Source organism: Pyrus communis, chromosome 12 (genome assembly GCF_041283825.1).
Source record: "Pyrus communis isolate YQ-2024b chromosome 12, ASM4128382v1, whole genome shotgun sequence".
NCBI lineage: Eukaryota > Viridiplantae > Streptophyta > Magnoliopsida > Rosales > Rosaceae > Pyrus > Pyrus communis.
Window position 1 is genome coordinate 2,585,522 of NC_142576.1, and position 22,100 is coordinate 2,607,621.

Below are 22,100 nucleotides of genomic sequence, written 5' to 3' on the forward strand. Positions count from 1 at the left end.
GTGAACAACACAACAGAATAACGTGGAATATATGTAATCATTATACTTCATATTTAAAACAATTTATTTTGATATCATGAAAAAAATTTAAATTTTACTATAAAACCAATTCACAATATAATAAATAACCTAACAACTTATAATCTCATACAAGAACCATCATTCCATTAACGTGGAACTCATTCGCAAGATGTAAGAGGGAGAGATGTTTCTAGAGTGAGAGAGCACGGGAGGACAGAAAGGAAAGAGGCACCAAATAGAGGTGCCACATGTCATCCATGAAGTGGTTCAAAAGTGGTAAAATATCCCCCACCTGTGAAATTACCAGAATGTCCTTTCTTTTAGGAATAAAAAAACGTTACGGGTCGTCACAGCCGGTACTGAGGCTGAGATTGTCTAAGACGGCAGTGGCAGAGAGAGATGGCGATAGACTCAGATCATGGAGCTTTCGTGGAGAAATTCCTTCTTCGACCGCCGTCTTCGTCACATGACCTTCCTCTGAGCGGCCTCACCTTTGCTGTTAAAGACATGTGAGAGCTACTCTCTTAAATTTTCCTCAATTATATCACTCTTCTATTTGGTGGATGCTTCAAAGTTTGTAGTATTATATTTGAAATTCATATGCTTTTGTGGTTATTTGCGAATTTCGGATTTGGGTTCAATCAGTTTTCTCCAAGAACCCAATTTTGTGTGTTGTTTCTGTGATTGGGGCGTTTCTTCATTTGAGAATGACTAAAAGCACTTTCAGAAAAAAAGTTCAAATGTTTTTTTCTTCTTTTCTGAAGTACTTGAATTTTTAATGAAACTTTGTGGTGGATTTGTTTCTACTAAAGTTAAAATACTTCCAACAAAAGCACTTATGATGAGAAGTGCTATTTCAGAGAAGCGTTTTAATAAATCTTCCTGCTTTGTGTGGTTTTTTGCGTGCTTGTGGAACCATGATGATGCAATTCAGGGTGTTAAATTGTGCATTTTTTTTCATGTGTGTGTGTGTAAAAGCCAAAACATTTTTTTGTTCACTGAAATTTGAACTTGGAGGCAGATTTGATGTGGCTGGACGTGTGACTGGGTTTGGGAATCCTGATTGGGCGAGGACTCACCCGGCTGCTGAATCAACAGCTCCGGCTGTTTCGGCAATATTGAATGGAGGTGCCACAAGTATTGGTATAACTGTCATGGATGAAATGGCATACTGGTTAGTGCAAAGAGGCCTTATCTTACTTCACATGCTTAAACTTGCATTATTGTTTTGTTTGCAAAAATTTTGACAACTGATTGATCGCTACAAGTCTCTTTTCGTGGTAAAAGTATTTAAACAATGATTTTGTGCATTCGAAAATCACTCGACAGAAAAGGCCCTTGAATTTCGCATTGTGTTGTTGGCAGTATAAGTGGAGAGAACAAGCATTATGGCACACCCAGAAATCCGTGCACACCAGATAGGGTGCCTGGAGGCTCTTCTAGCGGTTCTGCTGTTGTCGTAGCTGCAGGCCTCGCAGATTTTTCCTTAGGCAAGTTATTCCTAGTGTGCTTTTGTTGTTTTCTTACTTCTTTATGTTGAAGCACAAGACCCTCACTTTTTCAGGAACTGACACTGGAGGAAGTGTAAGAATTCCTGCTTCGTATTGTGGAATTTTTGGGTTTCGGCCATCTCATGGTGTCATTTCTACTTCTGGAGTTACTCCTCTGGCACAAAGTTTCGATACAGTGGGTAAGAAATCAATGACATTTTATATTGCAGACTGGCTTAGGAAATGGATTTCTGGTTGTGACAAAAAAAAGGTCATGTTTCGGTTTTTTTCCCTCGATTTTATGTAACAGGAAATATCTCTCTCTTTATTTCTAGAAAGTAGCTAACTTCTTCCGCTTCAATGATTCATGTGCCATCCATGCATTCTGCATCTTTGTTGATTACTCGTGACACTTATGTGTTTAAGTTTTTCTGCAATTGGAAATATAGTACTTCGAAAGCTTTACCTATTCGAATGATCTATCTAGCACTCTAAGCAATCGGAAACCATCCCTTTGACACTAACTTCTGATATAGGATGGTTTGCAAGGAATCCTACGATTTTGAATAGAGTTGGACGAGTGTTACTCCAATTGCCTGATACGGGTCCTGTCGTACCCACTCAGTTAATCATCGCAGATGACTGTTTCCAGATTTCAAGTGTTCCAAGCAGTCGAGTGAAACAAGTACTTGTTGACTCAGTTGAGAAGTTATTTGGGGGTAAGTGATTTGACCGTATTCATCTGTTTCATCTCTCCCTGTAAGTATTTTGATTGACATGAATCGAGTCTAATTTATAATTCCCCGCTTTTTAAGACACAAATAGGCCATTAAATTCAGTAGAGAGATAATTACCTGAAAATCATCATTCTCTTTATTAAATTAGGTCTCCTGCTGAGATAGGGACAAGCTCATAACATGGAAAGAAGAAGCTCACTTGTTATATCTGCAAATACAGGTCATGTTATAAAACATGCTAACCTCGGGGACGTTGTCAAGGACAAAGTTCCAAGCTTGAACTCTTTCTTGGATAAAGGAAATCCAAGTGAAGAGTACATTATACCATCATTGGCAGCCCTATCAACTGCCAATCGTCTTCTCGTAAGGTGCTGATTTGGTGGACTTGAATATGAGTGATAATTTCTGCATCTTCATCTTGATTAACAAAAATTAAATTTGTTGTTCATAATGAATTCCAAATTTATTATTTGGTTGATAGAACAGGTATGAATTAAAGAGCAACCATGGTGAATGGGTTAGGACAGTCAAACCTGACTTAGGTCCCGGGATAGCAGAACGTATATGGGCAGTTGTTCGGTCAACAGATGAAAATGTCGATGTTATTCACTCCGTGATGACTGAATTGCGTGCTGCTCTTACTGACCTTCTCGGGGTACTCTCTCTCTCTTTCTCTCTCTCTCTCTCTCTCTCTTTGCACATGCCAAAGTTCGTTTTAGGAATCCGTCACTTCATATCAAATGAGTTCAGCATCTTCCTTCCTTTTGCTCTGAAAACTTTTAGCAGAAGAAATGGATGATACATTCTGTCTCTTATGAATACGTAACATAATCTCTTTGATTTACTCATCAGGATTTCGGTGTCCTCGCAATGCCTACAGTTCCAGGGGATCCACCAAAGCTGCAAACAGATCCTACTACACTGGGAGCTTTTCGTGCCAGGGCTTTCAGCTTCCTATCCATTGCCGTAGTTTCTGGATTCTGCCAGGTTTTTAAGCCCTCTATCTATCTCTACCTCTTCCTCCCCCTCTCCATGTTTGTATACAACACATTACGATCTTTTTCTTTGTCATTGACTGCAAGTATCTTGCGAAAGTTTGAAACTTATTTCTACGTATTTGCAGGTGAGTATACCACTAGGGATGTGCGATAACCTACCTGTTTCAGTTTCCTTGCTGGCAAAGCATGGTTCGGATGGGTTCCTGCTCAATCTTGTGGAGACTCTTTACGACACTCTCAAAGAACACGTTGGGAAGTTGTGAATGTTGACTACAAGATTTTGAGCTGCAGATTCTGATAATCTTTTCCTAATACATGTGCAAATAAGTTCTGCTAGTTTGTTATTGTTCTGTTTTAAAAATTAAAAAAAAAAAAAAAAAAAACGAAAGAAAAAAAAAGAAGGTATCTGAGTGTTTTGTAAAATTTTATATAAAATTGATGTGAATATGTTAAATACTAAAAAAAATATGACATTTAATGTGATATAGTAATTGTCAAAGAGAATACTCCACAGGCAACATTCTTATTTTGTAAAATATGCAGGGGTATATTTGTCATTTAAAAATTTAAATGCCCACTGTTCACTATGCTTAGAAATTTTTGAAGGCATGGTAGACCTTGCTTTTGCCTTTCTTTGCTTTTGTGTTGTCATTGACATTAGTTTTCTAAGCAAGCACTTTTTTTCTTTACCAAACACATTTAATGTTCTAGATTTTTTTATAAGATGTTTTTTTATAAAAGCACGAAAACCTTAAATCTGTAACAACCCGACCCGATTTTATAGGAACGAAAGGGGTATATTCGTGAAATTTCCTTTTGGGCTAGATCTTTTTATTTTGAAATTGCTTTTTGGATCTTTATTGGTGAGCCCAAGGAGCCCAGCTCCTGATTTGTCCCCGATTCCCTTCCTCTTTTCTTTCTTTTTCTGATTTTTATAACTCTTTCTTTCTTTCCTTCACTTCCCTCTCTTCTCTCCCCACTCACTCCCAGTTCTCTCTCCTTCTCTTGATGTTCTCCTCTCCAGCGAGATACCACACATACACATTGTTAAGAGTTATCCCGTATCGGTAAGGGACAAAGTTTGCTCTTAAAACAAAACTTTTAGCCGAAGAAATGGATGATACATACTGTCTTTAATGAATACGTAACACAATCTCTTTGATTTACTCATCAAGATTTCGGTGTCCTCGCAATGCCTACAGTTCCAGGGGATCCACCAAAGCTGCAAACAGATCCTACTACATTGGACGGTTTTCGTGCCAGGGCTTTCACCTTCCTATCCATTGTCGTAGTTTCCAGATTCTGCCAGGTTTTTAAGCCCTTATCTATCTCTACCTCTCCGTCCCCCTCTCCATGTTTGTATACGACATGTTACGATCTTTTTCTTGCGAAAGTTTGTAACTTATTTCTACATATTTGCAAGTGAGTATACCATTAGGGATGTGCGATAACCTACCTGTTTCAGTTTCCTTGCTGGCAAAGCATGGCTCAGATGGGTTCCTGCTCAATCTTGTCGAGACTCTTCACGACACTCTCAAAGAACACGTCGGGAAGTTGTGAATGTTGACTACAAGATTTTGAGTTGCAGATTCTGATAATCCTTTCCTAATATATTTGCTTGTAAGCTCTGCTAATTTGGTATTGTTATGTTAAAAAAAAAAACGGTTTCTGCTGTGTTTTGAGAATAAACAGTTGTAAAATAAAGTTTTTGAGCGTTTGATAAACTTTTATTGTAAAAGTGCTTGTAAAAATAAAAAAAAATAAAAAAACAGCATCTGAGTGTTTTGTAAACCTTTATATAAATTTGACGTGAATATGTTAAATACTAAAAATGATATGACATTTAATGTGATATAATAATTATCAAAAGGAATACTGCACGGGTAACGATTGTTATTTTGTAAAATATGCAGGTGTATACTTCGTAATTTGAAAATTTCATTAAATGTCCACTATTCACTATGCTTAGAAATTTTTAGAAGCATAGTAGACCTTGCTTTTCTTTGCTTTTTTGTTGTCATTGACAACAATTTTTTAAATAAACTTTTTTTTTTTTCCTTTACCAAACACATTTGATGTTCCAGATTTTTTTTCATAAGCTGTTTTTTATAAAAGCACCACAACCGCCAAATCACTCATAAGGTTTTAAATAGACAGGAATTTTCCTGCTTTTATCCTTGTGTATGGTCCATGAGCAAGCTATCAAGCTTATATATTAGCTTTCATTGTGGAGGAAATTGCAGAAATGATTTCTCAACTTTAACCTACTTGGATCAATGGTCCCTCAACTAAAAGTTCATTACCATTGGTCTCTAAACTCATCAAAACGTGCAGATATGGTCTTTTTTGTCAACTCCGTTAGAACTTCATTAAAAATGAGTCACATGTCATGCACGTGAGGTTAAATTAAGGGGCAAATATAAAAAATCAAATAAGAAAAATTGTATTAATGGTCCTTCAACTTTAATCCAACTAAGGAAATGGTCCCTTAACTTTAATTCAATTAGAGCAATGGTCCCTCAACTTTAACCCATTGTACAATGCTTCTTCAACTTTAACCCATTGTAGCAATGGTCCTTCCAACATAACTTATTTTGACAGAGTTCTGATAGAAGTTGACGAAAAGGACCATAGCTACACGTTTTGATGAGTTGAGAGACCAATGTGAATGGATTTTTGGTTGAAGGAACATTGCTCTAATTTGGTTAAAGTTGAGAGACCATTGCTATAATTTATTCTTCATTGTCGCATTTTAATAGAAAAGTGGTTTCCATACTCTCCTTTTCACCTCCTGTATTTTCTTTCTTGATTTTGTCCTTAAATTATCAATACAATGGCTGGAAAGTAAAGAGATTGCATATGTCCAAATGAGAGTAGAAACCACTCCACCGCTTTTCGTATACTGTCTATCTTATGAGGAGAAAATACCCACTCCATATACTTGGATAGTATTAAGTTGACTTTGGATGCGGTTCCTATTTATTAACGTTCTTTGATTGAAACCTGTTGATTTTCAGTTTTTTTATTGAAGTCCCTGAAATTAATACAATAATTCATTTCTATGTAGGTTATTACAATTACTTATATTAATGAGATTTTAAATAAAATCCATGATTTGTGGGATTAAAAATTAAAAAAAAAATTATACTTATATAAAAATAATGACATGATTTGTCATTAAGATAAACTATATTTAAATAAAACCCATGATTTGTCATTACTTATATTAATGACATTTTACATACAAAAAATTGGTAGATTTTATATGGTACCTTTTTGACACACCCCGACCTAGAATATCCACGCAGACACCCGAATTGTGATGTGCTGACCAACACTTAGAAGATGACTAAGATATAATGTGTAATGATATGGAAAATGTGAATAAATTAAAACATAAAAGTGATCAATTTAGATTGCGTAGTGAGTGGGATTGAACTCATATCAAGTGATGTCAAAGCATAGATAAATTGCAATAAAAGAAGAGTAATGACATTTATACCAAAAGGAGAAGCCTCCAACATAACAGCTTTTACCAACAATTCTCTGTAAAACTTAAGAAAGCTGAGAGTTCCACTTCAATTGCATACCCATCAAAACTGAGATGCACGTATTTGTAATCATCTCAAGGTTACAGCATGGGTTTGAAACCCCTAGATACAAGGAAGTTTTGAAAGTTTAAAAATACAAACAGAAAGCTATAAGGATTACATGCGCAGCTTAGATTACATCAGATATTTGAAAACAAATCCTATAAACTAGGAATGGCTGAAAGGATAAGAGTTTGAAGTAAATCAAACTCCTGAAGAAGCGGTGATAGCAGCTTAACGTTGACTTTGTCTAACATCATCGTCATCACGAAATCTCTGCCACTGAAATTCCTGGAGGGTGGAAAAACAAGGGTGGATGGGCCTGAAAAATAAAATTTTGTAAATCGTTTTCGAAAATGTGTAACCCCTCCCTGTAAATCGTTTTTCGTTAATGGTATCTGCAGTTTTTCTTATCAAGGGAGCACAAGTATAGATTGCAGTGTTATTACACTGAACCAGGTTTTGTGCTTCTGGTCATTTTATTGGTTGTGTTGTTTCTCATTTTATATCCCTGAGGAACGCCGTCACTGTTTTCATGCCTTCCAGTTGGTTAACTTTGTTTCTTAATTAGGTTTCTTAAGTGACATATTTGACGTACCAAGGTTTTGGAAGTCCCGCAAGTACCTTCAGCCAAACCGTTGGCTCCAAAGTTGGTTGAGAAGGGAAATCCAAGCTCTGATGCAGGTCTTGACTTCTTCTGCATAAATTTTCTCTCGTGGTGACACGAGGACATTTCAACATCCTATAGAGTTTCATTTTTTTTTTCCTTGGCTTGGCAATGAACTTGATCACCTAGTCCAATTAGCTAAATCATAAAATTGTGCATGTGGTCTTTCTTTATCTATGACGACCACAGCAGAACATGCGTGTTATAGTTATTCGGGTGACTCTTTATAGCTAACTTTCTTCTTTTGCTGCTTGTAGAAGGTAGTGTAGACATCGAAATTTCAGTAAAACAAATGTTCACCAATGCATTAAAGTTTTGACGTGTCAAGGCATACATGGCATACGCCACGTGTTGTACAAATTGTACACATGGCGTGTGACTCAACAAAATAGGAAGAAATACCCTTGAAGAATTAAACAAGTTTTTCTTCTCATTTTGGGCAATGACAAGGCAAGTACATTTCAATCCATTGAGGATCAAAACAAGTTTTTCTTCTCATGTTGGGCAATGACAAGGCAAGCACACTTCAATCCATTACGGATCAAAGCAAGTTTTTCTCATTTGGGCAATGACAAAGCATACACATTTCAAGTTTAAAATGGTGTTAAGTGGGAAATTAGGCCATAAGTTAGACCACTTCAAGTTTAAAATGGTATTAAGTGGGAAATTAGGCCATAAGTTACACCACTTCAATTTCAATATTGCATTAAGTGGGAAATTAGGCCATAAGTTAGACCACTTCAAGTTTAAAATGGTATTAAGTGGGAAATTAGGCCATAAGTTACACCACTTCAATTTCAATATTGCATTAAGTGGGAAAATTAGGCAATGGTGCTTGGAAAGGAAAAAAATATTTTGTGGTGGTGATTCATTCTCAAAGCCTATAAATAGGCTTCTCCATCAAGGTATCAAGCATCAAGGAATTCACAAATACATTTATCTACTCCAAAATTAGAAGAAAATTCCCCAAATCCTTGAAGCTTTGAAACTCCAAAGCTTCCAACCATCCAAATTCCCAAGAATTCCGAAGAATCAAGAAAGCTCTCTTCGTTCTTCGTTAAATCAACCTTCAAGATCAAGCCCAAAAGCCCCTTGAAGAAATCCATACACCCATTCTTCAAGATTAAGCCCAAAAGCCCTTGAAGATCCGCTCATCCATCAACCTTCAAGATCAAGCCCAAAAGCCCTTGAAGAAATCCACACAACCATTATTCAAGATCAAGCCCCGACGGCCCTTGAAGAAAGTGTTCATCGTTCATCTTAAGATCAAGCCCCAACGGCCCCTTGGATCAACAACACAAACAAATCCACACATCCAATCGTTCTTCAAGACTAAGCCCAAAAGCCCTTGAAGATCTGCTCATCCATCAACCTTCAAGATCAAGCCCAAAAGCCCCTTGAAGAAATCCGTACACCCATTCTTCAAGATCAAGCCCAACGCCCCTTGAAGATCCATTCATCAACTGTTCATCCTTAGATCAAGCCCCGACGGCCCTTTGGATCAACAACTCATCCACAAACCTACACCCTACGAAGATAGAATCAGAGGACCAAATTTGAGAGAGATCGTAACCCCAAAATCATAAACACAAAAATATTATTTTGTACACGTTATTCTGGTTTCTTGTTTCAAAGGAAACTTTCGTGTTCACAAATTTGGCACGCCCGGTGGGACAATCTCTACCTCTCATCTCTGTCTCCGTTCAAGATATTCAAGCACACTCCATGGCTTCAAACAAAGAACAAGTCATGACCATCGACACTACCTCCATTGAAAAACAGCTGGTTCAGATGAAGGAAACAATTGCAAAGCTGATAAAGACTGCAGATGAGAAAAACTTGCAAACTGCCAGACTCATCAACCGTCTGGAGGCGCAACATGGTGTCATAGTGAAACCAAGCTCTCTTCCAACTAAGAGGACCGAAGAAGGCTTCAACCCAAATGCCTACGAACTCATGTCAAAGGCTAGGCATGACTTTGCTTCCTCTTCAAATCTTGGAAAAAAGGTTTCAAACACCGTCAACGACAAAGATCGTGACCTCACCAAAACTCAAAAGAAGTTGAAGGAGCATGGTTACGGAGTTGACAACAACAAAGCTGGACTTGGCTTCACACCAAATGCACCTGTGATGATTTCAAACAAAGCGAAAAACAATAGCGCTCAATACGTCAGCGTGAGCATTGAACAAGACCAAGAAGAACCTAAACCCGCCCCTCGGACGTCGGTCTTCGATAGGATGAGCCATTCAAGCTCCAGAATTTCAGTGCTTAATCGCATTGGTAGTCAAGGCCGAACCTCTGTCTTCAAGAGGCTTAACGCGCCAACATCCCAAAGCTCTGTTTTTGAAAGGTTGTTAAAGCCTAAGAAACAAAGCAACACAGCTATCTCTCCTCTGCGACGATCAGCTTCGAAAAGATTTGAAGATAATGAGAAGCCTTTTGGAAAGAGGAAGACAACACCAAAGGAAGAAAAGTTCGATGGGTTAGCAGAAAAAGGCGACGTTCGAAGCTTGATTCCTTCAAGGATGAAGCGCCAAGCAATCCTAGAGGTCGACACAAAAGGACCACTGAAAGTAAGGAGGCGCATCATCGTCCACACTGGCAAATCTTCATGCCAACAAACCCAAGAGGACGACACTGAAGATGAAATCCCTAAGAAAGATGTCACTTCTGGCTCTTTCGACTCAAAGTCTTCACCTCAACTGTTGGGGGCATGCTCCAAGTCAAGTGAAATTGAAGGATGGACTCATGTCACTCCGAAGAAACTGCACGAGAAACATATGTCTTCTCCACAAGTGCACCAATCAGAAATGAGGGAAAACAGCTTTCACCAACCTCCAAAGCAATGTGAAAATGTTGAAGATAAGAAAATTTCAACACAAAGATCGTTCATGCGCGATCTCTTCTTCATCGAAGACTTATTCAATTTCTCGATCAAGGCTCCTTGCCATGAAGATTGTAAGGAATGCCTTTCGAAGATCGCTTCGAAGAAATTGGACAAGCAGCAACCATCTTGTCCACAAGCTCCTCATTCGCACGAGCCTAAAAGGTGACAACAAAAGCTCCTTGCCTGCACGAGCTGAAACTGCAAACGGCACCAAAATGCTCCTTGCTTGCACGAGCTGAAACTGTAAACGGCACCAAAACGCTCCTTGCCTGCACGAGCTGAAACTGCAAACGGCACCAAAACGCTCATTGCCTGCACGAGCTGAAACTGCAAACGGCACCAAACGCTCATTGTCTGCACGAGCTGAAACTGCAAACAGCACCAAACGCTCATTGCCTGCCCGAGCCAAGAAACCTGCACGAGCTGAAAAGTCTACAAGGACGGCTAGCCTTCATCAGACGCTTCATCTCCAACCTCGCAGGGCGTTGTTAACCGTTTAGTCGCCTTATGAAGAAAGATGTTCCATTCGTATGGGACAAAGCATGCCATAATGCTTTTGAAAGCATAAAGAAATATTTGTCAAGTCCACCTGTCCTGGGGGCACCTGTGCCCGGGAAACCACTCATATTGTATATTGCTGCTCAGGAAAGTTCAATCGGAGCACTCTTGGCACAAGAGAATGAATCCCAAAAAGAAGGAGCACTTTACTACCTCAGTCGAACTCTCACCGGCGCTGAGTTGAACTATTCCCCAATAGAAAAGATGTGCCTCGCTTTGGTGTTTGCCATTCAGAAACTCAGACATTACATGCATGCTTACACCATCCACTTGGTTGCTAAAGCCGACCCTGTCAAATACGTTATGACTAAGCCAGTCTTGACAGGGCGACTCGCTAAATGGGCTTTGCTTCTTAATCAATATGAGATCATCTACGTCCCAGCTAAAGCCGTCAAGGGACAAGCGCAAGCAGACTTCCTTGCCGATCATCCAATCCCGGCTGATTGGAAAATCTCAGACGACTTGCCTGACGAAGAGGTGTTCTACATCGACATCTTCCCAACATAGACGATGTTCTTCGACGGATCTGCACGAGCAGACGGAGCGGGGGCAGGAATAGTATTCATGTCGCCACAAAGGCAAATACTACCTTACTCCTTCCAACTGAATGAGCTATGCTCCAACAATGTTGCTGAGTACCAAGCATTGATCATCGGGCTCCAAATGGCGATCAACATGGAAATCACAGCTCTTGAGGTATATGGCGATTCCAAGCTCATAATCAATCAACTCTTAACTGAATATGAGGTGAGGAAAGATGATCTCGTCCCATACTTCCGGTTAGCGACCCAACTGCTACAAAAGTTCAAAGTTGTGACACTAGAACATGTGCCGAGAAAGGAAAATCAAATGGCAGATGCTCTCGCCAATCTAGCCTTGAGTATGACACTAGGAAAAGATGAAGTTGCAGACGTGCCAGTTTGCAAAGGTGGGTGATTCTGCTCGTTAATGAAATGTCATTAGATGATACAAATGTCATCTCAGTACTTCCAATCGATGCTGAAGAGTGGAGACAGCCGCTGATCGACTACTTAGAGCACGGAAAGCTTCCAGATGATCTCAGACACCGTTCCGAAATACGTCGACGAGCACCTCGCTTCCTTTACTACAAAGGAACACTCTATCGACGCTCTTTTGAAGGAGTGCTCCTGAGATGCCTAGGTGAGGAAGAAGTTAATCTAGCCATGGAAAAAGCACATTCAGGTGTGTGTGGGGCACATCAGTCTGGACCAAAGCTACATTTCCGGCTTAAAAGAATGGGTTACTACTGGCCGAGCATGGTGAATGACTGCCTGGAACACGCCAAAAGGTGCCAAGCCTGCCAATTCCACGCCAACTTCATACATCAACCGCCTGAACCATTACACCCTACAGTTGCTTCATGGCCGTTCGACGCATGGGGATTGGACGTTGTATGACCAATTACGCCAAAGTCATCTGCACGGGAAGCTTACATCCTAGCTGCAACAGATTACTTCTCCAAATGGGCTGAAGCCATCCCTTTAAGGGAAGTAAAAAAAGAAACTGTTGTTCGTTTCATCAAGGAGCATATCATCCACCGATATGGGGTGCCTCGCTACATTATCACTGACAACGGAAAGCAGTTCTCCAACCGACTCGTGGACGAGCTTTGCGACAAATACAAGTTCAAGCAGCACAAGTCTTCCATGTATCATGCTCCGGCTAACGGCCTCGCGGAAGCATTCAACAAGACGTTGTGCAACCTCTTGAAAAAGGTAATCGGCCGAACAAAGAGAGATTAGCATGAAAGAATAAGTGAAGCACTTTGGGCGTATAGGACTACACATAGGACTCCTACCCAAGCTACACCTTATTCTCTCGTATATGGCGTAGAAGCTGTTCTACCGCTCGAAAGTCAAATTCCCTCACTAAGGATGGCTATACAAGAATGCTTGACTGATGAAGAAAATGCAAAGTTGCGCCTTCAGGAGTTGGAAACGCTGGATGAGAGAAGGCTCGAAGCTCAACAACATTTGGAATGCTACCAAGCACGGTTATCCAAGGCATTCAACAAGAAAGTCCGCCCAAGGTCTTTCCAAGCCGGAGATCTCGTGCTGGCATTGCGTAGGCCTATCATTACAACTCATAAGACAAAAAGCAAGTTCACATCAAAGTGGGATGGACCCTACGTAATACAAGAGATCTACACCAATGGCGCCTACTTAATCATGGCAGAAGACGGGTTGAAGATCGGCCCTATCAACGACAGATTTTTGAAGCGCTACTACCCCTAAAACAAACGCACCACGCTCCTGGCCCGCAAGAGCATAAACTGTGTACGGCAAAATCATCAAAAAAAAAAAAAACCATCACTCATTTGAACTACGTCATGACTTGATCCCTCCTCAACCAAGGGTACGTAGGTAACTTGAAACTTCAAAACTTCAAGTACAGTCACATCATCAAAAAAAAAAAAAAAAAAAAAAAAAAAAGGGAAATAACATATCTTGGTGATGTATATGTTTTATCTGTGTTTAGCACAATACACTAAATAAAATAAAGCATGTTCATTGATCTCCGAGAAATTACAAGTGCGTACAAAAAAAAAAAAAAAAAAAAAAAAAAAAAGAGAGATGGAGCTTTCATAAAGGTTGTTCACGTGAAGCCTCACTACTTGGGAAAACTACAGAAGCGGGAGACATCAAAGAAGAGGCCTCAATACTTGGTGGAACGCTAGATGAGCCAGGAAAAAGGTGCCTCTGGAAGAAAGCAGCAAGCCTTTGACGGTCACTTTGAATTCGACCACTGGATTCTTGCAGCTCATCAAGCTTCCTCTTCATGCCCGTCGAATAGTTATTTGCAAGCACATGCAAACTTCTATTCTCGTGCTTAAGCTGTTTGATCTCTTGCTTAAGAGTTTCCACCTCCACCATCAATGATTCCACTTGGCGGGATCGAGCAAGTAGGCGTTGGCCCATGTTGGACACAGAGCCTGCACACTGAACACTGAGAGTTAGGGACTCTTGAACGGCCAACTCATCGGACCGTTCTGAAAGCAGCCTACTATCTTTTGGAGTGAGGAAGTTCCTAGCTACTATCGTAGCTGTTGTTGCGTCCTTCATCACATAATCTTCACCTGTCAAAGGGCCATTAGAAGATAAGAAAGAAGGGCACCATACATTTACCTGACGCGGCGCACTCGGATCACTGCTGAGACTCAAATCTAAGCAAATGTTAGACGGGTTAGCCATTGTCAAAAGGTTAAAAGAGAAAGGTGGATGGAGTAAAATCAGAAAGGGCCGAAGATGATTTTCACAAACGGGCGATCTTCAAAGTGTGCATGTTGGAGGTGATCGATACCTCTATAAAAAGCCAAGGCGACACGACCACCGATTCAAAAAAACCGGATTTTCCTGCGTGAAGTTCGGCGACGCTTTCGCGGCTTTTCAGATAACGCGTTCAACTTTCTCAAAAGATCTCTGACAAAGTTGAAAACACGTGAAGGTTATCATCCCAACTACGCGCCTTTGCCAACAAGCGTGGTGATAGAGCCGCACCCGTGACTACTTTTTCGAAGAGGCGTTCGCTCAGAAATCGAAGAGACGCTTGTTAAAAAATCGAAGAGACGTTTGTCGACAAGGGTAAAAGAACAGTACCACCACTTGCTATTGGGAAATCCCTATATATGTCGACCTTCATCTTTTATGGCAAGGCAGACCTGCAAAAAAAAAAAAATGCCCAACTCTTCCTCACTTCTGAGGGCGCACTGCCAGCAAAGCCTCTCGAAATACTCAATTTTTTTCTTCTTCCCCAAAGAAGATACCAGATGCCTGGAGTACAGATGAGGCAGGAGGAAACGGTAAATCGAAGCATGTGGAGACAAGCACAACAAATATATGTGCTGATTCATTCGCTGCTTCTTCAAAAGCAAAAGTATCTCATATCATCAAGGGCGAAAGCAAAGGTATCTCATATCATGCTTTTTCCCTGTCTTTTCCTTTGCCCTTGTTCTCACCTGCCAAGACAATGACAGAGAAAGCAATATGTCGGAACCTCCACTCAAACTTGCTCTGCCACCAAGAAGTGAGGGTCCATTCAAATGCAAGGTTTGCATTCAACTCCTGCATCAGAGGACAAATACTACAAGAGAAGATGCTAAACCTGCATAAGGAAATACCACTTCTGCAAAGGGGAGCAAGTAAGGCAAGTGAAAATGATACATTAAAGCATGTGGAGACAAGCAACAACTGCATATGCTGAGCTATCCTCTAACCCTCTTCAATACGAATTGGAGAGATTGAACAAAGAAACAGAAAAAAGGAGTAAAGCTCAGACCTTCGGGGGAGACCAAAAGAATCCTGCTGCCCAGTTCAAGAGTAGCACAAAGGAAAATCAACGATTGGAGGAAACCAGAAAATCTTCCAGTCGAACTCAAGATCAAGCCTCGATGGCCCTTGAAGAAATTTCCAGCCCAGTTCAAGACTAAGCCTGTGGAAAATCAACGATTGGAGGAAACCAGAAAATCTTCCAGTCGAACTCAAGATCAAGCCTCAATGGCCCTTGAAGAAATTTCCAGCCCAATTCAAGATCAAGCCTCGACGGCCCTTGGGTTGACATCTACATTAAGGGACTTCAAAACGCATCTTCTACACGTGACAAGCACATGTCTACGACGCGCCTTGAAGTGGGGGCATTTGTAGACATCGAAATTTCAGTAAAACAAATGTTCACCAATGCATTAAAGTTTTGACGTGTCAAGGCATACATGACATACGCCACGTGTTGTACAAATTGTACACATGGCGTGTGACTCAACAAAATAGGAAGAAATACCCTTGAAGGATTAAACAAGTTTTTCTTCTCATTTTGGGCAATGACAAGGCAAGTACATTTCAATTCATTGAGGATCAAAACAAGTTTTTCTTCTCATGTTGGGCAATGACAAGGCAAGCACACTTCAATCCATTACGGATCAAAGCAAGTTTTTCTCATTTGGGCAATGACAAAGCATACACATTTCAAGTTTAAAATGGTGTTAAGTGGGAAATTAGGCCATAAGTTAGACCACTTCAAGTTTAAAATGGTATTAAGTGGGAAATTAGGCCATAAGTTACACCACTTCAATTTCAATATTGCATTAAGTGGGAAATTAGGCCATAAGTTAGACCACTTCAAGTTTAAAATGGTATTAAGTGGGAAATTAGGCCATAAGTTACACCACTTCAATTTCAATATTGCATTAAGTGGGAAAATTAGGCAATGGTGCTTGGAAAGGAAAAAAATATTTTGTGGTGGTGATTCATTCTCAAAGCCTATAAATAGGCTTCTCCATCAAGGTATCAAGCATCAAGGAATTCACAAATACATTTCTCTACTCCAAAATTAGAAGAGAATTCCCCAAATCCTTGAAGCTTTGAAACTCCAAAGCTTCCAACCATCCAAATTCCCAAGAATTCCGAAGAATCAAGAAAGCTCTCTTCGTTCTTCGTTAAATCAACCTTCAAGATCAAGCCCAAAAGCCCCTTGAAGAAATCCATACACCCATTCTTCAAGATTAAGCACAAAAGCCCTTGAAGATCCGCTCATCCATCAACCTTCAAGATCAAGCCCAAAAGCCCTTGAAGAAATCCACACAACCATTATTCAAGATCAAGCCCCGACGGCCCTTGAAGAAAGTGTTCATCGTTCATCCTAAGATCAAGCCCCAATGGCCCCTTGGATCAACAGCACAAACAAATCCACACATCCAATCGTTCTTCAAGACTAAGCCCAAAAGCCCTTGAAGATCTGCTCATCCATCAACCTTCAAGATCAAGCCCAAAAGCCCCTTGAAGAAATCCATACACCCATTCTTCAAGATCAAGCTCAACGCCCCTTGAAGATCTGTTCATCAACTGTTCATCCTTAGATCAAGCCCCGACGGCCCTTTGGATCAACAACTCATCCACAAACCTACACCCTACGAAGATAGAATCAGAGGACCAAATTTGAGAGAGATCGTAACCCCAAAATCATAAACACAAAAATATTATTTTGTACACGTTATTCTGGTTTCTTGTTTCAAAGGAAACTTTCGTGTTCACAGGTAGATGTTGACATCGTCATGCACCACATACATGGCTTGATTAATTCATCCCTGACGAGGTGATATGTGTTACTCCCTAGATCTTCAATTGAAAAATCGAATAAAGTTCCAAAGTTTAGTTCCCATCTTTTGAGTTCTTTAGGACAAGATATGAGAAAGAACAACATTGAAGTGCTTAACGTGCAAAATTTCAATGAACTCTTTGTCTGAACTTTTACCTGAACCATTCATTTTCAAGGGATGAACAAAAAGGTCGAACGACAGCACCTGAAGAAAAACAAAGAGAATTTCAAGAATCAACCTCTGATGCAGCAGGGCCTTTCCTGGCAGCAAGAACCAATCGGTTTGTAAACGAGGTGGAACAATTTCTTGCTTCAGGTTTGAACATTGAAGCATACGATGCTTTGTGCATGCAACGCTTAGGTTGGAGTGCTCCGGGAGTAACTACAGAGCCAGCAGAGGGGGAACTCGCCGAGCACAGACCTGTGGTCCCTTATTTGTACATATTTTATGATTCCGACTGCACGGAATGAAAGTTCGTCTGCATATGTATGGAACTGCCACTTGAAATTTTGTTTCCAGTGATAATACATTGTGCACTTGCGTTGAATCCATAAGCTAAGAAATTCACAATATTCTCATAGAATTTTTTTTTTTTTTCCAAGGCTTTTAGTCAAAATAGTCCCTGCAGAAATCCTCACTTTGGTCCTGACAATGAAAATTGATGGAAATGGTCCTTGAATTGTATTTTTTTTAAGGGAATTTTGTCAAATCAACCCCTCCACTTAACGAGGATATTGATGGATTTTTTTACAAAATAAGCAAAATAATTTACGTTAGACAAATTCAATGACTACTTGTATCGATCCTCAATGTCTAAGGACCACAGTGAGGACTTAAGCAACCTCCAGAATTTCCACTTTGCCCTCACTGACTGAAGTGACCACCTTATCAACAACAGATATTTTTAAGGAATAATATCTGTCCTTGCATTTGAATAGGATCATTGTATGATTGATGGAACTACTTCTTGCTTCGGGTTTGAACATTGAAGCATACGATGCTGTGTGCATGCAACGCTTAGGTTGGAGTGCTCCGGGAGTAACTACAGAGCCAGCAGAGGTCGAACTCGCCGTGCACAGACCTGTGATCCCTTTTTTGTACATATTTTTTTATTCTGACAGCAGCGAATGAAAGTTCGTCTGCATATGTATGGAACTGCCATTGTTTCCAGTGATAATACATTGTCTACTTGCGTTGGATCCATAAGCTGACAAATTCACAATATTCTCTTAGAATATGTTTTTTTTTCTTTTGTTTTTTAGGATTTTGACTAAAATAGTCTCCAAGTTCGGCAAAACTCCTGACTTTGATCCTGACAATGAAAATCGATAGAAGTGATCTTTGAATTGTTCTTCTTTTTACGGGTATCTTGTCAAATCAACTTCTCTACTTAACGAGGATATTGACAAATTTTTTATGAAATGAGCAAAATAATTTATAGTAGACAAATTCAAGGACTACTTGTATCGATTCTCTACGAGGACCATTGTGAGGACTTAAGCAACCTCAAAATTTCCACTTTGCCCTCACTGACTGAAGTGACCACCTTATCACAAACAGATATTTTTAAGGAATAGTATCTGTCCTTGCATTTGAATAGGATCGTCGTATGACTGATGAGTGGAGAGCTATTCACTTCTGTCGTCAAATGTGGAGCTGCTGCTGAGGCTGAGATTGTCTGTGACAGCAGTGGCAGAGGGAGATGGCGATAGACTCAGATCATGGAGCTTTCGTGGAGAAATTCCTTCTCCGACCGCCGTCTTCATCACATGACCTTCCTCTGAGCGGCCTCACCTTTGCTGTTAAAGACATGTGAGAGCTACTCTCTTAAATTTTCCTCAATTATATCACTCTTCTATTTGGTGGATGCTTTAATTTTTGCAGTGTTATACTTAAAATGCATATGCTTTTGTGCTTATTTACGGATTTCGGATTTGGGTTGAATCAGTTTTCTCCAAGAACCCAATTTTGTGTGTTGTTTCTGTGATTGGGCGTTTCTTCATTTGAGAATATTTTTATTTTATTTTATGAAGCACTTGAATTTTTAATGAAACTTTGTGGTGGATTTACTTCTACTAAAGTAAAAATACTTCCAGCAAGCAAAAGCACTTATGATGAGAAGTGCTTTTTCAGAGAAGCGTTTAAATATATCTTCCTGCTTTGTGTGGTTTTATGTGTGCTTGTGGAACCATGATGATGAACTTCAGGGTGTTGAACTGTGCAATTTTTTTCATATGTGTGTGTGTAAAAGCCAAAACATTTTTGTGTTCACTGAAATTTGAACTTGGAGGCAGATTTGATGTGGCTGGACGTGTGACTGGGTTTGGGAATCCTGATTGGGCGAGGACTCACCCGGCTGCTGAATCAACAGCTCCGGCTGTTTCGGCAATATTGAATGGAGGTGCCACGAGTATTGGTATAACTGTCATGGATGAAATGGCATACTGGTTAGTGCAAAGAGGCCTTATCTTACTTCACATGCTTAAACTTGCATTATTGTTTTGTTTGCAAAAATTTTGACAACTGATTGATCGCTACAAGTCTCTTTTCGTGGTAAAAGTATTTAAACAATGATTTTGTGCATTCGAAAATCACTCGACAGAAAAGGCCCTTGAATTTCGCATTGTGTTGTTGGCAGTATAAATGGAGAGAACAAGCATTATGGCACACCCAGAAATCCGTGCGCACCAGATAGGGTGCCTGGAGGCTCTTCTAGCGGTTCTGCTGTTGCCGTAGCTGTAGGCCAAGCAGATTTTTCCTTAGGTAAGTTATTCCTTGTGTGCTTTTGTTGTTTTATTGCTTCTTTATGTTGGAGCACAAGACCCTCACTTTTTCAGGAACCGACACTGGAGGAAGTGTAAGAGTTCCTGCTTCATATTGTGGAATTTTTGGTTTTCGGCCATCTCATGGTGTCATTTCTACTTCTGGAGTTACTCCTCTGGCACAAAGTTTCGATACAGTGGGTGAGAAATCAATGACATTTAATATTGCAGACCGGCTTAGGAAATTGATTTCTGGTTGTGACAAAAAAAAAAAAGTCATGTTTTGGTTTTCCCTCGATTTTATATAACAGGAACTCTCTATTTCTGTTTCTAGAAGGTAGCTAACTTCTTCTGCTTTAATGATTCATATGCCATCCATGCATTCTGCATTTTTGTTGATTATTACTCATGACACTACTGTGTTTAAGTTTTTCTGCAATTGGAAATATAGTACTTCGAAAGCTTTACCTATGCGAATGATCTATCTAGCACTCTAAGCAATCGGAAACCATCCTTTTGACACTAATTTCGGATATAGGATGGTTTGCAAGGGATCCTGCGATTTTGAATAGAGTTGGACGAGTGCTACTCCAATTGCCTGATACGGGTCCTGTTGTACCCACTCAGTTAATCATCGCAGAAGACTGTTTCCGGTTTTCAAGTGTTCCAAGCAGTCGAGTGAAACAAGTACTTGTTGGCTCAGTTGAGAAGGTATTTGGGGGTAAGTGATTTGACTGTATTCATCTGTTTCATCTCTCGCTGTAAGTATTTTGATTGACATGAATCGAGACCAATTTATAATTCCCCTCGCGTTTTAAGACACAAATAGACCATTAAATTCAGTAGACAGATTATTACCTGAAAATCATCATTCACTTAATTAAATTAGGTCTCCTGCTGAGAAAGGGACAAGCTCATAACATGGAAAGAAGAAGCTCAGCTCACTCGTTATATCTGCAAATGCAGGTCATGTTATAAAACATGCTAACCTCGGGGACGTTGTCAAGGACAAAGTTCCAAGCTTGAACTCTTTCTTGGATAAAGGAAATCCAAGTGAAGAGTACATTATACCGTCATTGGCAGCCCTATCAACCGCCGATCGTCTACTTGAAAGGTGCTGATTTGGTGGACTTGAATATGAGTGTGATAATTTTTGCATCTTCATCTTGATTAACAAAAATTAAATTTGTCGTTCATAATGAATTCCAAATTTATTATTTGGTTGATAGAATAGGTATGAATTCAAGAGAAACCATGGTGAATGGGTTAGTACGGTCAGGCCTGACTTAGGTCCCGGGATAGGAGAACGTATATGGGCAGCTGTTCGGTCAACAGATGAAAATGTCGATGTTTGTCACTCTGTGATGACTGAATTGCGTGCTGCCCTTACTGACCTTCTCGGGGTACTCTTTCTCTCTCACTGTCTCTCTCTCTCTCTCTCTCTCATCTTTGACTAACTGTTATTTGTTAGCATCTTCCTTCCTTTTGCTCTTAAAAACGAAACTTTTAGCAGAAGAAATGGATGATACATACTGTCTCTAATGAATACGTAACACAATCTCTTTGATTTACTCATCAGGATTTCGGTGTCCTCGCAATGCCTACAGTTCCAGGGGATCCACCAAAGCTGCAAACAGATCCTTCTACTCTGCACAATTTTCGTGCCAGGGCTTTCAGCTTCCTATCCATTGCCGTAGTTTCCGGATTCTGCCAGGTTTTTAAGCCCTCTATCTATCTCTACCTCTTCCTCCCCCTCTCCATGTTTGTATACGATACATTGTGATCTTTTTCTTCGTCAATGACTGCAAGTATCTTGCGAAAGTTTGTAACGTATTTCTACGTATTTACAGGTGACTATACCACTAGGGATGTACGATAACCTACCTGTTTCAGTTTCCTTGCTGGCAAAGCATGATTCGGATGGGTTCCTGCTCAATCTTGTCGAGACTCTTTACGACACTCTCAAAGAACACGTAGGGAAGTTGTGAATGTTGACTACAAGATTTTGAGTTGCAGATCTGATAATGTCTTCCTGATATATATGTCCTTGTAAGTTCTGCTAGTTTGGTATTGTTATGTTTTTAAAAAAAACTGCTTCTTCTGTATTTTGAGAATAAGCAACTGTAAAATAAAGTTGTTGAACGTTTGCTAAACTTTTATTGTAAAAGTGCTTGTAAAAAAAAATAGTATATGAGTGTTTTGTAAACTTTTATATAGATGTGAATATGTTAAATGACTAAAAACGATATAACATTTAATGTGATATAATAATTGCCAAAA

General features: G+C 39.8%; 3 protein-coding genes across 6 annotated transcripts in view; all 3 read left to right on the forward strand.

The window, feature by feature from the left end:
* The first annotated feature begins 331 nt into the window (after positions 1 to 331).
* On the forward strand, positions 332 to 3,582 carry LOC148692157 (amidase 1-like). The gene is made up of 9 exons (XM_088681324.1): positions 332 to 530; positions 1,043 to 1,195; positions 1,387 to 1,511; positions 1,586 to 1,711; positions 2,048 to 2,230; positions 2,469 to 2,616; positions 2,735 to 2,903; positions 3,101 to 3,235; positions 3,372 to 3,582. Exons 1-9 carry the CDS (start codon positions 421 to 423, stop codon positions 3,507 to 3,509), a joined length of 1,287 nt encoding a protein of 428 aa, XP_088537450.1. The 5' UTR covers positions 332 to 420; the 3' UTR covers positions 3,510 to 3,582.
* Positions 3,583 to 17,929: 14,347 nt separating this feature from the next.
* LOC137745267 (amidase 1-like) overlaps positions 17,930 to 22,100 on the forward strand; it is a 33,688-nt gene continuing 29,517 nt past the window's right edge. Inside the window, exon 1 of one of the 2 annotated variants that reach the window (XM_088681323.1) lies at positions 17,930 to 17,978. The gene's annotated coding sequence lies outside the window, so the exon portion shown is untranslated. The remainder of the gene's footprint in view (positions 17,979 to 22,100) is intronic. The other variant, XM_088681322.1, reaches the window with a different exon arrangement.
* Positions 18,592 to 22,034, forward strand: LOC137746148 (amidase 1). Of its 3 annotated transcripts, XM_088681320.1 has the most exons (9): positions 18,592 to 18,870; positions 19,353 to 19,505; positions 19,697 to 19,821; positions 19,896 to 20,021; positions 20,359 to 20,541; positions 20,787 to 20,934; positions 21,055 to 21,223; positions 21,400 to 21,534; positions 21,671 to 22,034. In XM_088681320.1, the coding sequence occupies exons 1-9, from the start codon at positions 18,761 to 18,763 to the stop codon at positions 21,806 to 21,808; spliced, it is 1,287 nt and encodes a 428-aa protein (XP_088537446.1). In that variant the 5' UTR covers positions 18,592 to 18,760; the 3' UTR covers positions 21,809 to 22,034. The 3 variants fall into 3 exon arrangements, with proteins under 3 accessions (XP_088537446.1, XP_088537447.1, XP_068342330.2); XM_088681321.1 differs by lacking the exon at positions 19,896 to 20,021 and having other exon boundaries at positions 18,642 to 18,870; XM_068486229.2 differs by lacking the exon at positions 19,353 to 19,505 and having other exon boundaries at positions 18,647 to 18,870.